This window comes from Entelurus aequoreus, linkage group LG16 (assembly GCF_033978785.1).
Source record: "Entelurus aequoreus isolate RoL-2023_Sb linkage group LG16, RoL_Eaeq_v1.1, whole genome shotgun sequence".
NCBI classification, from domain to species: Eukaryota; Metazoa; Chordata; class Actinopteri; order Syngnathiformes; family Syngnathidae; genus Entelurus; species Entelurus aequoreus.
The window spans coordinates 30,922,963-30,935,908 of NC_084746.1; the positions used below are offsets into that span (position 1 = coordinate 30,922,963).

The 12,946-nt window shown below is 37.2% G+C and overlaps 1 protein-coding gene across 5 annotated transcripts in view; it reads left to right on the forward strand.

The window, feature by feature from the left end:
* LOC133630840 (pre-B-cell leukemia transcription factor 1) overlaps positions 1-12,946 on the forward strand; it is a 309,529-nt gene that overhangs the window by 139,260 nt on the left and 157,323 nt on the right. For all 5 annotated transcript variants that reach the window (XM_062022627.1, XM_062022629.1, XM_062022628.1 and 2 more), the window contains one exon: positions 3,634-3,707. In XM_062022627.1, the coding sequence (XP_061878611.1) occupies positions 3,659-3,707 (49 nt within the window). In that variant the 5' untranslated portion in view covers positions 3,634-3,658. The remainder of the gene's footprint in view (positions 1-3,633; positions 3,708-12,946) is intronic.

A 12,946-nucleotide genomic window follows, 5' to 3' on the forward strand; every position in this document is an offset into this window, starting at 1 on the left:
AAGACAATCACGCCCACGCGAGTGCCCCAACATTTGGCAATTAATCCTTTAATTAATCAAAACTTTTTTTTCCCGCCCCCAAAGATGTTTTTGATATTTTTTTATCCGGTTCTGTTTCACTTTCAAACAATCTGACATGTTGTAGAGCAACGGCACTTGTAATATAAATACAGTGTTGTGTTTCCTGTGGTGGGAAAACAACCTTAGTAAATATGCATTAAATATGTCAAACATATTGAAAATGAAACGGTTGTTGCATATCCTCGTGATTAGTTAAACAAACAACACTGTTGTCTTGCATTGTCTGTCTAGATTATAATTGGAGGCAATTTAGAGTTTTTTTTCCCCATATCAGTGCCCTTGAAGGTGTATAATAGGACATGTTGCACATCATATTACTCAAATTTAACAAAATGTGCATGCAAAATGCATTGGAGGTGTTGCATTGTGTATTAACTGTACGGTAAACAAAAATGGATGAAATATCAAATTGTTCTTTAATGTTTACCAAATTGAGGATGTTGCACACGCTCATGCATAGTTTACAGTAGTAGTACTACTCCTCAATTTGAACAAAATGCATTGTGGCTGTTGTGCAAATGACTAGTGTACCTAGTGTGTTTACCTAAATAGATTAAATATAACTATATTACATAGTTGCTTTTTATTGATTACCAACTTGACAATATTGTGCATTCTACTTATATTTAACAAGATGTACATGCAAAATACATTGGAAGTGATTTAAATGTGATTTTTTTTATAAAAAAGACAAAATAACAATGGATTGAATATCAAATTGTTCTTTATTTCTTACCTAGTTAAGGAAATTGCACATAATCATGCATAGTTTCCAATAATAGTAGTACTCATTTAGAACAAAATGCATTGTAGGTGTTGTGCAACTGACTAGTGTTGTTATGAACATTGTGCATTTACTTTATGGTAAAAAGATAAAAAAAATGTTTCTTAATATTTACCAAACGTGCACATATTCATGCATAGTTTCCTGTAGTAATGCCACTCATTTGGAACAAAACGTATCATAGGTGTTGTGCAACTAACTTGTTATTTCGGAAACTATGGATTAAATATAAAGATGTCACATTGAGTATTTACTTTATGGTAAACAGACCAAATAATGATGAACTAACTATCAAAGGATATTTTAATACTTACCTAGTTAAGGAAATTGCACATAATCATGCATAGTTTCCAATAATAGTAGTACTTACTCATTTAGAACAAAATGTATTGTAGGTGTTGAACAACTGACTAGTGTTGTTATGTTACATTGTGTATTTACTTTATGGTAATAAGACCAAATAACGATGAACTAAATATCACACTTTATTTTAATACACTTGCACTAAATACATTGTTTTTCAATAATAGTAGTACTCATTTAGAACAAAATGTATTGCAGGTGTTGTACAACTGACTAGTGTTGTTGTTTTACTTTATGGTAAAAAGACCAAATAACGATTAACTAAATATCAAATTATATTTTAATACTTACCTAGTTAAGGAAATTGCACTAAATCATGCATAGTTTCCAATAATAGTAGGACTCATATAGAATAAAATGCATAGCAGGTGTTGTACAACTGACAAGTGTTGTTGCGTTACATTGTATATTTACTTTATGGTAAAAAGACCAAATAACGATTAACTAAATAGCAAATTATATTTTAATACTTACCTAGTTAAGGAAATTGCACATAATCATACATAGTTTCCAATAATAATAGTACAAATGTATTGTAGGTGTTGTACAACTGACTAGTGTTGTTGTTGTGTTACATTGTATGTTTACTTTATGGTTAAAAGACCAAATAACGATGAACTAAATATCAAATTATGTTTACCTAGTTAAGGAAATTGCACAAAATCATGCATAGTTTCCAATAATAGTAGTACTCATTTAGAACAAAATGCATTGTAGGTGTTGTACAACTGACAAGTGTTGTTGTGTTACATTGTGTATTTACTTTATGGTAACAAAAACAAATAATAAATTAAATATCAAATTATATATTATTGCTTACTTAGTCATGCACAGTTCCCAATAATAGTAGTACTCATTTAGAACAAAATGTATTGTAGGTGTTGTACAACTGACTAGTGTTGTTGTGTTAAATTGTGTATGTACTTTATGGTAGCAAAAACAAATAACGATAAATTAAATATCAAATTATATATTAATACTTACTTAGTTAAGGAAGTTGCACATAATCATGCATAGTTTCCAATAATAGTAGTACTCATTTGGAACTAAATGCATTGCAGGTGTTGTACAACTGACTAGTGTTGTTGCGTTACATTGTGCATTTACTTTATGGTAACAAGACCAAATAACGATAAACTGAATATCAAATTATATTTTAATACTTACCTAGTTAAGTAAATTGCACTAAATCATGCATAGTTTCCAATAATAGTAGTACTCATTTAGAACAAACTGTATTGCCCAACTGACAAGTGTTGTTGTGTTACATTGTGTTTTTACTTTATGGTAACAAGACCAAATAATGATGAAGTAAATATCAAATTGTATTGTAATGCTTACTTAGTTAAGGAAGTTGTACTAAATCATGCATAGTTTCCAATAATAGTAGCAAAAATGTATTGGTGTTGGTGCTGTACAACTGACTAGTGTTGTTGTGTTACATTGTGTATTTACTTTATGGTAACAAGACCAAATAACGATGAAGTAAATATCAAATTTTATTGTAATGCTTACTTAGTTAAGGAAGTTGTACTAAATCATGCATAGTTTCCAATAATAGTAGCAAAAATGTATTGGTGTTGGTGCTGTACAACTGACTAGTGTTGTTGTGTTACATTGTGTATTTACTTTATGGTAAAAATCCTAATTGTTTTTTTTAATATTTACCAAACTTGCACATATTTATGCATCGTTTCCTGTGGTAATGCCACTCATTTGGAACAAAATGTATCGTAGGTGTTGTGCAACTGTCTAGTGTTTTTTCGGAAACTATGCATTAAATATAAAGATGTCGCATAGTAGCTGCACATTTTTACTTTTTTTTATTGAGACAAAGATTATTTATGTATTTAATATTTGTTTGCTTATTATGGTATATTTATTCATTATTTATTTGTTCACTGTTTTGTTACAGAGAACAAGGGAATTGGATAAAATTGCTATGGAGGGTAGGGTTAAATAAGCTCTGCTTCTTCCTACTCCTTTTCCGACGTGCTGTAATGAAACAACTGGAATTGTGTGATGCATTACATTGTATTGTATGCATGTTCAAAATAAACTGAAACTGAACTGAACATTTTTTATGCATATTTTCTAGTAATGGTATTATATAGTCCTATTTAACAAGATGTATATGGAAATTGCATGTGCAACTAACTGCGTGGGGATTACATATAAATGGAAGCTAGTTCACACATCTTCTGGTACATTTGAACAAAACGTTGAAGTTCACTGTATTTTGAAAAAAGCCCCTCAATTATGACTTATAGGCTTAAATATAAAAAATTTACGTTTATGCTTCTTTGACGTCTTTCTCTTGTCGTAACTGAAGATAAGTGGCTTTTATGTTTTGGTTTTTTTTAAGTAGTAGTTGCTTGTGACATGCATCTCTTCTCTCTTTTCAGGAAACACGCATTGAACTGCCACAGAATGAAACCTGCACTCTTCAACGTCTTGTGTGAAATAAAGGAGAAAACAGGTCAGTTTGCTTGCTGTCTGTCGATCTGTCCTAATCATAAGTCATGCACACCATGCAATGTTACTGTACATGTCGTGTCTCAGCGTCCCCCCCCCCGACAAACGTCACACGCCATGCATGTGAGCGGTTGTGCGTCCCCAGCAGAGTGGCTGGCACACAATGCACAGGAGTGTTTTCAGGGCTGGGCTGGGCTTTCTCACCCTCTGTCAGCTCCCTTCGGCCCGAGTTTGATGGTGTTTGCTAAGTGAACTGTTTTACATGCAGCGGCTAGTCGGCGAGAGGAGTGGTGTAGAGGGCGGGGATTTTTCTGTTTATGTTTGCAACAAGGGTCAAAGTCATGAAAAGGAATGTGTGAATTATTACTCACTTAGCAGCAAATTAAACCGGAGCGACTCACATGATGAAAGCCTGTGATTAATCTCGGGAGGAATATGGCCGAGCGGCGGCTCGTTTGAGAAATAGCTTTCCGAGGCTGGAAAATAAAACAAAGTCTGCAGTTTGACCTCGTCTTTGAGCTCGCGCCGGCGGAAAAAAAAAAAAAAGCTGTCAAGAGGTTTTTTTAAGAGACCCCCGTCTTTGTGCACGCCTGCTGTTGTTGCGTTTGCCGCCGCGCAGACAGCTGAAAATAAACACTTAATTCAAAATGGACGTTTTATTCCTGTGAGTCAGAATTTGGCGGCGAGAGGAGAAGGGAACCAAAGGACACGTGGGGATTTTCTACAGATTTATAAAGGTTAAAGAGTGCTCTTGCGAGGAGGAATCCATATAGGTTGGGGCCCTCTTTCTAAATTGCAAGGCTGGGAAAAGTGAGACAGTAATGCCTGGCTCTTTGTAAACTGTCTGGCGTCTCCCCGGGTTCAACTGGAGTTCGCTTTCCAAAAAGAAGAACAAAGTGACTTGGACCTTTTCCTGGCTGCTCCCCGTGCCTCCCCTTCCCTTCTCTTGCTCTTCCCTTCCCACCATTCTTGGCAACAAAGAAGAGGTTCCCCTTTTTTCTGCACATTTCAACACCAAGTTTGGAAATGAACCCCCTTCGCCTCTCTGAAGCAAGAAAATCCCATTCGGAGGAGTTGATGGCGACCCTCGTCTTCAAAATCCTTTCACCGCGTGCGACAGAGAAAATGAGTCAAACCTTCAGCATGGCATTTACAGCCAAATGTGCTGAGTGCAGCGTATGCGAGCAGCCTGTAATTTGTCAGCTCTTTTTTTGTGTCTATATCCTTTCTATGCAAGCGTCCGACATGCTTCTTTCCAAATTTTTGTCGAGGGAATTAAAAACATGCATGACATGCGTCTCCATTGACAGAACTGTCAATCAAAACATGCATTTTCTTCAAATCGAAATTTTGTGTTCCGTACCATAACCGTATTTTAGTCAGGATGGAAGATTTCCAAACTGGGAAAGCAATTTTTTTTGTCTCATTTCCCAATTATGATTTACAATCCCATTTACCGGAAAGGGGAGGTTCAGGAAGTTAGGAAGCTACCCAGCCAATGCAAACATGTCCTACTGTATAAGGCCATGGTTAAAACATCCATCCTTATTGGTCTGTCAAAACATGCTTTGTGTTTTTTACCATACATATATTTGAAGTAAAACATTTTCAGATTTCCAAACTTTTTGTATGATAGCACAATGTACTGTATTGTAGTTAGTGTAATTGTTTTCCGACATTTCCACAAAGTAGTAATCCATTATAAATCGAATATTTTCATAATTTACAACCTCCTAAATATGTTTTTCAACATTGTGAGAGCCCTGTAGACATAAAAATAACACCCTTTAGTCACCTTGACACTGATTGGTTTGGTCTACTCTAGTGGCCCATACTACTGTAGTATTGATATTTTTAGGTCATTAAGCCATTTTAACGCTTAAAAAAAGCTACATTTAGGCTAACAAAGTTATGGAAAACAGATAGGACATAGGTGTCAAACTAAAGGCCCTGGGGGCCGGATCTGGCCCACGGCATCATTTTATCAGGCTTGCAAACACCTGGAAATGATATGTGTCAGTAAAGCACTTAATGTTTTCTCACTAAATGTAATTGATTTTTTTCATTTGACAGAAAAAATACATGTACGTCTTGAAATTGCATACATTTTAAACTTTAATAGTATCCAATATTGCAACAAATATTACAGTATATTATCATACTTTCCAAACGTTTTTGTCTAAATAAAAATACTTAACTATACAGCAAACTACCCATCAAATTAATAAAAATGACAATACATTTTACGTTGTTCTTTACAGCAGATTACTGTAGATTGAAAAAAAGTACTACTGTTTTTTGCGTTAAAATTCTGTTGACTGAGCTGCCAGTTTTTGACTGTAAAATCTACGGTTGTTGTTTTTAACCAGGGGTCCCCAAACTTTTTGACTCGGGGGCCGCATTGGGTTAAAAAAATTTGGCCGGGGGCCGGGCTGTACGTACATATATATATATATATATATTAGGGCTGCAACAAGTAATCGATTAAATCGATTAAAATCGATTATAAAAATAGTTGCCGATTAATTTAGTCATCGATTCGTTGGATCTATGCTATGCGCATGCGCAGAGGCTTTTTAAATAAAAAAATATTTTTTTATTTTTTTTATTTTTAAAAAAAATAAATCTTTATTTATAAACTGCAACATTTACAAACAGCTGAGAAACAATAATCAAAATAAGTATGGTGCCAGTATGCTGTTTTTTTTCAATAAAATACTGGAAAGGATAGAAATGTAGTTTGTCTCTTTTATCCGATTATCAATCGATTAATCGAAGTAATAATGGACAGATTAATCGATTATCAAATGAATCGTTAGTTGCAGCCCTAATATATATATATATATATATATATATATATATATATATATATATATATATATATATATATATATATATATATATATATATATATATATATATATATATAGATGGATAGATATACATTGTCTTTACATTCCAGCGATGTAATCAGTTTTGTCATTTAACATAAATTAACGTTGATGTTCATCAACATTTAACATTGTCACGTTATCGATGGGAAAATTAATTTTTAGACAATATGATTTGCCTGAGCGGCTAGGAGACACCGAGAGTAACAAGCGGTAGAAAATGGATTAGAAATGAAAGATTTTTAAAAAATAAAAATAAAAAATAAAACTTTTTTTTTTTATTTGGGACTTCCCGTGGGCCGGATTTTGGATGCTGGTGGCCCGGATCCGGCCCCTGTTTTTAACGGTGTATTACCGTAAATGGAAAACGGTACATTTGTTTTCACGGTAGAAAAACTGGCAGCTAAGTTGCCAGAAAAAAAAAAAACTTGTACTGTTTTTCCATTAACAATATAATGTTATAAAAAACAATGTACATTTAACACAAAAATTCTGGCAACTAAGCTGCCAGCTTTTTCCGTAACACCCATTCCTAGCGCCAACACTGATGGAGTATTGGTGTGTGCAAAACAACAGCAGGTGGCTGTGGCCTGCAGGCCGGTTCTAATACTAATCAAATATCATCCCGGGGGCCATTAATAGTTAATTTGTGGGCCGGATCTGGCCCGTGGGCCTTGACTTTGACATACAGGTCATAGAGCAAGGGTGTCAAACATATGGCCCGAGGGCCGGATCAGGCCCGCGAACAGGTTTTATCCGGCCCGCAGGATGAGTTTGCTTAGTATAAAATTTAACCTGAAATTTTTAAATGAAAGAAACAGCTGTTCTAAATGTGTCCACTGGATATCGCAATAGCAATTCTTTGTACCTTTGTAGATGATGCTACATATGTACAAAATAAACCACATGATGTTAGTACATCAGTTGAGGAAAATGATAAAACTACATAAATAACATCCTGTAATTTGATTTTGATATAATTTTTTTATATTGATAGATTGAAAATGTACACCAATGAGTTGACTGATGAACATTATCAGATAATTTTTTCAGAAAATATAAATAACGACAAATAAAGATAGAATACTATTAACCGCAACATGTTAGTGTAAAAAACATTCTGATTTGTACAATTTCAGAATGTGCTCGTTCTCTTTTTAAACAAAGAAAATATTATTTTTAAGTTATCGTGCCGTGATTTTACCAGTCCGGCCCACTTAGGAGTAGATTTTTCTCCATGTGGCTCCCAATCTAAAATGAGTTTGACACCCCTGTCATAGAGGTATGGCGCATGGGCAGAGAAAGAACTCAATAAATTTTGATGCAGATCTGGTTTTAGCTGTGGGAGGTCTCCAGTCTGTCCCGGATTGTAATTCCTTTATTCGTTTAATGATGCAAAACAAAATAATGTCTGTGTTGCTTTTTAGCCATTCACCTCAGGGATAATTCTCCACAGATCATTTGTTGCCTGTAGTGTTGCACAGTTCCAAACATTGTGTGTGTGTGTGTGTGTGCCTGCCTCTTTTTAAGTGCAGCGTGAGTGTTGACAGCAGCAATATGAGACATTGCAGCAGCGAGGTGTCCACTGGCGAGCAGCTGACATACGAGGCGGGAGCGCATGCCTAAAGCAGGCCTTAACTGATGACCCCGCCCCTCCCCGTCTGCCGTATAGTCATGCCGGGGTCGGGGCTGGTGTCACGTCGGGAGTATTTAGCAAGCCGCAACAAGCTCTGCGGAGGCGAGAGCCTTGTGTCGCCACTTGAAATCTTTTTTTTTTTCCAAACACAAACATCATCTTTAACAGTTCCTGAGAGCACTGAAGACTTTGCTTTCCTGTTCTCGCCTCACATCCTGTGTGGCGGCTTGTTTGTGTAGAGCCATTAGAGCAGGGGAAGCTGGCGCTTACAGGTTAAAGGAAGACAAGCTCCGCTCCAAGTTTGTGTTTGTGGGTGTCAGATTTCAAGCATACTCTCTCTCTTTGTTTCCTTGCCTTTGACTGTTTCATCGGACCGCTTTTGTGTCAGCAGCCTCGCATTACCCCCATGCAGGCCCGAGCAGGTCAGAAGGGGAGCTCCTGCACGACTAATGTGATCAGGCGGATAATGCATTACGCTGCTTGAACCTATCAAAGCCGGGAGACCTGCTGAATCAGTCCATCTCGCTAACTGCGCCCCCGCGCCGCTAATTAGACACGAACGCGCCTTTCAGTTGATATGGTCACTTTGCCGCTTGGTGCTGGACGAAGCAGTTTTTAAAAATTTGGGTGCAAAGCAAAGTCAAGCGAATGTGCTGAGTTGTAACCTGGGTGTAGTTCCACGATGTCCGTCTCTATTAAAATGCAGCAGAAATTGCCCCGGCGATGTCTTCCAGTAGGCTTGTTGTGTGTTGTTGTGATGACCTAAACACAATAACAGGAGGGAGAAAGGCAAGATTAATGGATAACAGATTAATTGAAACTCAAGACCAGACCTGGGCAAATTAAGGCCCGGGGGCCGCATGCGGCCCGTTAAGCTTTTCAATCTGGCCCGCCGGACATTCCCAAATAATTTTTTTAGCTCTTTAAGATGGCTCAGAAAATCAGTCGAGACAACTCCCACCCCCACCAAGGACTGTTTTCACTGCTGGACTCTGGAAAGAGGTGCCGCAGCCTCCGTAGCAGAACCTCCAGGTTCTGTAACAGCTTCTTCCCTCAGGCCATAAGACTCTTAAACGCATCGTAATAATCCCCTCAATTCCCCCCAAAAACAGAGTAACTCGCTGGACTATAAAGACAACATAACATACATCCATAAACGTGGATGCATATGCAAAAGTGCAATATTATTATCTGTACACTAAATGTATTTATATCTGCACCTTCATTTGTAAATGCAAACACTCTGCACCTTATTGCTCTTTTATCCTGCACTACAAAGAGCTAATGCAACGTTCGTTCTTATCTGTACTGTAAAGTTCAACCTTGAATGACAATAAAGGAAGCCTAAGTCTAAGAAACTGTAGCTGCCATTATGATGTGCAGTGATGTTTTTTATACTGTAAAATCTACGGTTGTTGTGTTTTACAGTGTATTATTACTCTTTATTGAAATGTTTACATGAACAGTTTGTTGGATTACTTGCTTTGAAATCATAAGTCAAGCAAATATTTAAGTATTTATCTTTATTTGAACAATGACATTGTTTTGAAAAGTATGATGATACAATATGTTGTTGTATTATGAGAAATGATTAAAGTGTAAATATATGTAATTGTACGCCGTACATTTATTTTTGTAATACATTTATTAAGAAAAGATAAGGTAATTTATTTACACATTTCCACGCTTTCGGGGGCCACACAAATTGATGTGGCGGGCCAGATCTGGCCCCCGGGTCTTGAGTTTGATATCTGTGCTATACAGCAGACCTGGGCAAATTAAGCGGCCCGTTAAGCCTTTCAATCTGGCCCGCCGGATATTCCCAAATATTTTTTTTTAGATCTTTAAGATGGGAACTGTAGCTGACATTATGATGTGCAGTGATGTTTTCAATTGATCGTAAGTCTTGAACTATACAAAGTATTTCAATGGTTGGAATCTGCGCTTTTGCATGATATACTAGTTACTATGGTAATCGAAGTCACAGCAGCTCAGACGAAGCACCAAGCAGTGTGGTTGGGGAGCGTTTCCAGAGCGGCCAGCCTGAAATGCAGGTGTCAGGGACAGACGCGGAAGGAGATTGTTACAACAAAGTTCCAAAGCTTAGTGATATATCAGATGTATCAGATTGTAGGGGGTTTTATTTTTTACCCTTTGCGTTCATATTTCCGTGTTTTTGTTGCATTTTTGTTGCGTTTCGCTTGATTTGTAAAATATGTCGATCGAGGGGGGGGGGGGGGGGGGCGTTCATATGTTGTCAATATTCAGTGATTTTTCGTTCATAGTTAATATTGTAAATCCCACATTCTTTATTTTCATGTACATTCTGGGTGTCCCATTCAGTAAAAAAACATAAAATTCCATTCTGTTTTTAAGGCGGTCTGTCATAACGTTTTTAGCATTCAATCAGACATTATTGGGAGGTTTTGCATTGTTTGTTGTGTTCCTAAAAATCAGATATACCCGGCCCACAGACACATTTTTTTCTCTAAATTTGGCCCGCCGAGTCAAAATAATTGCCCAGGCCTGCTCAAGACGATAACTGCTGCCCAGCTGTATTTGGAAGAGGCCTGGTAAGTATAGAGAAAACACATTGACAAACTCTAAACTGAATTTGGAAAGACAAATAACAAAAAGGGTATGGACAGGAAGTGATTGTCTCCTGCATGTCCTGTTAAAACAGCTGTTAAAACTTGCATCTCTATTGGTAATTATTTATGACATTTGTGTTTCAGATACAATTAATTTGTTTGTCTTTTTTTATAGGGCTGTCAAAATTAACGAGTTAACTATTGTGATTAAGCACAAAAAGATATCACATTAATCATGTATGTACGCAGATTAACCACATTATTGTGACCTCGAATGGTTACCTGTAAGTCGGCACAGGTTTTTATATAGTCAGTGATCAGGTCAATGCATACGTCAGTGCGAAGATGAGTGAGGAGACTCAGACTGGTGTGCTCTCTGGCAAATTTCTCTTCAAATAACACCCTGACTGGACTTTAGATAAAACCGTTTTCAGGTTTTTAGCAAATAAACGACATGCATTTAAGTAAAACATGTTTTTGAAAAATGTTCTTGGATGACAATAAAATAGCATTTGTCTCTAAATATCGGGGTCTTTTTTTTAAGTTAAAGGCCTACTGAAACCCACTACTACCGACCACGCAGTCTGATAGTTTATATATCAATGATGAAATCTTAACATTATAACACATGCCAATACGGCCGGGTTAACTTATAAAGTGACATTTTAAATTTGCCGCTAAACTTCCGGTTCGAAACGCCTCTGAGGATGACGTATGCGCGTGACGTAGCCCGACGAACACGGGTATGCCTTCCACATTGAAGCCGATACGAAAACGCTCTGTTTTCATTTCATAATTCCACAGTATTCTGGACATCTGTGTTCGTGAATCTGTTTCAATCATGTTCATTGCATTATGGAGAAGGAAGCCAAGCAAGCAAAGAAGAAAGTTGTCGGTGCGAAATGGACGTATTTTTCGAACGTAGTCAGCCACAACAGTACACAGCCGGCGCTTCTTTGTTTACATTCCCGAAAGATGCAGTCAAGATGGAAGAACTCGGATAACAGAGACTCTAACCAGGAGGACTTTTGATTTGGATACACAGACGCCTGTAGAGAACTGGGACAACACAGACTCTTACCAGGATTACTTTGATTTGGATGACAAAGACGCAGACGTGCTACTGTGAGTATGCAGCTTTGGCTTTTTTTTGCGTATGTACGTAACTTTTTTAAAATATATAAGCTTTATGAACCTTGGGTTAGGTGAACGGTCTTTTGGGCTGAGTGATTGTGTGTGTTGATCATGTGTTTGAATTGTATTGGCGTGTTCTATGGAGCTAGGAGCTAGCAGAGGAGCTAGGAGCTAGCATAACACGTACCGTACCGTAAGTGCGCGTCACGTACGTAACTTTTTAAAAATATATAAGCTTTATGAACCTTGGGTTAGGTGAACGGTCTTTTGGGCTGAGTGATTGTGTGTGTTGATCGGGTGTTTGAATTGTATTGGCGTGTTCTATGGAGCTAGGAGCTAGCAGAGGAGCTAGGAGCTAGCATAACAAACACGCAGGTGTTATTATGCAGGATTAATTTGTGGCATATTAAATATAAGCCTGGTTGTGTTGTGGCTAATAGAGTATATATATGTCTTGTGTTTATTTACTGTTGTAGTCATTCCCAGCTGAATATCAGGTACCGTGAGTATGCAGCCTTGGCTGCTAAACATTCGATAACTTGACCGTATGTGCGCGTCACGTACGTAACTTTTTAAAAATATATAAGCTTTATGAACCTTGGGTTAGGTAAACGGTCTTTTGGGCTGAGTGATTGTGTGTGTTGATCAGGTGTTTGAATTGTATTGGCGTGTTCTATGGAGCTAGGAGCTAGCAGAGGAGCTAGGAGCTAGCATAACAAACACGCAGGTGTTTTTATGCAGGATTAATTTGTGGCATATTAAATATAAGCCTGGTTGTGTTGTGGCTAATAGAGTATATATATGTCTTGTGTTTATTTACTGTTGTAGTCATTCCCAGCTGAATATCAGGTCACCCCCGGCTCTCACAGCATCTTCCCTATCTGAATAGCTTCAACTCCCCACTAGTCCTTCACTTGCACTTTACTCATCCACAAATCTTTCATCCTCGCTCAAATTAATGGGGAAATTGTCGCTTTCTCGGTCCGAATCT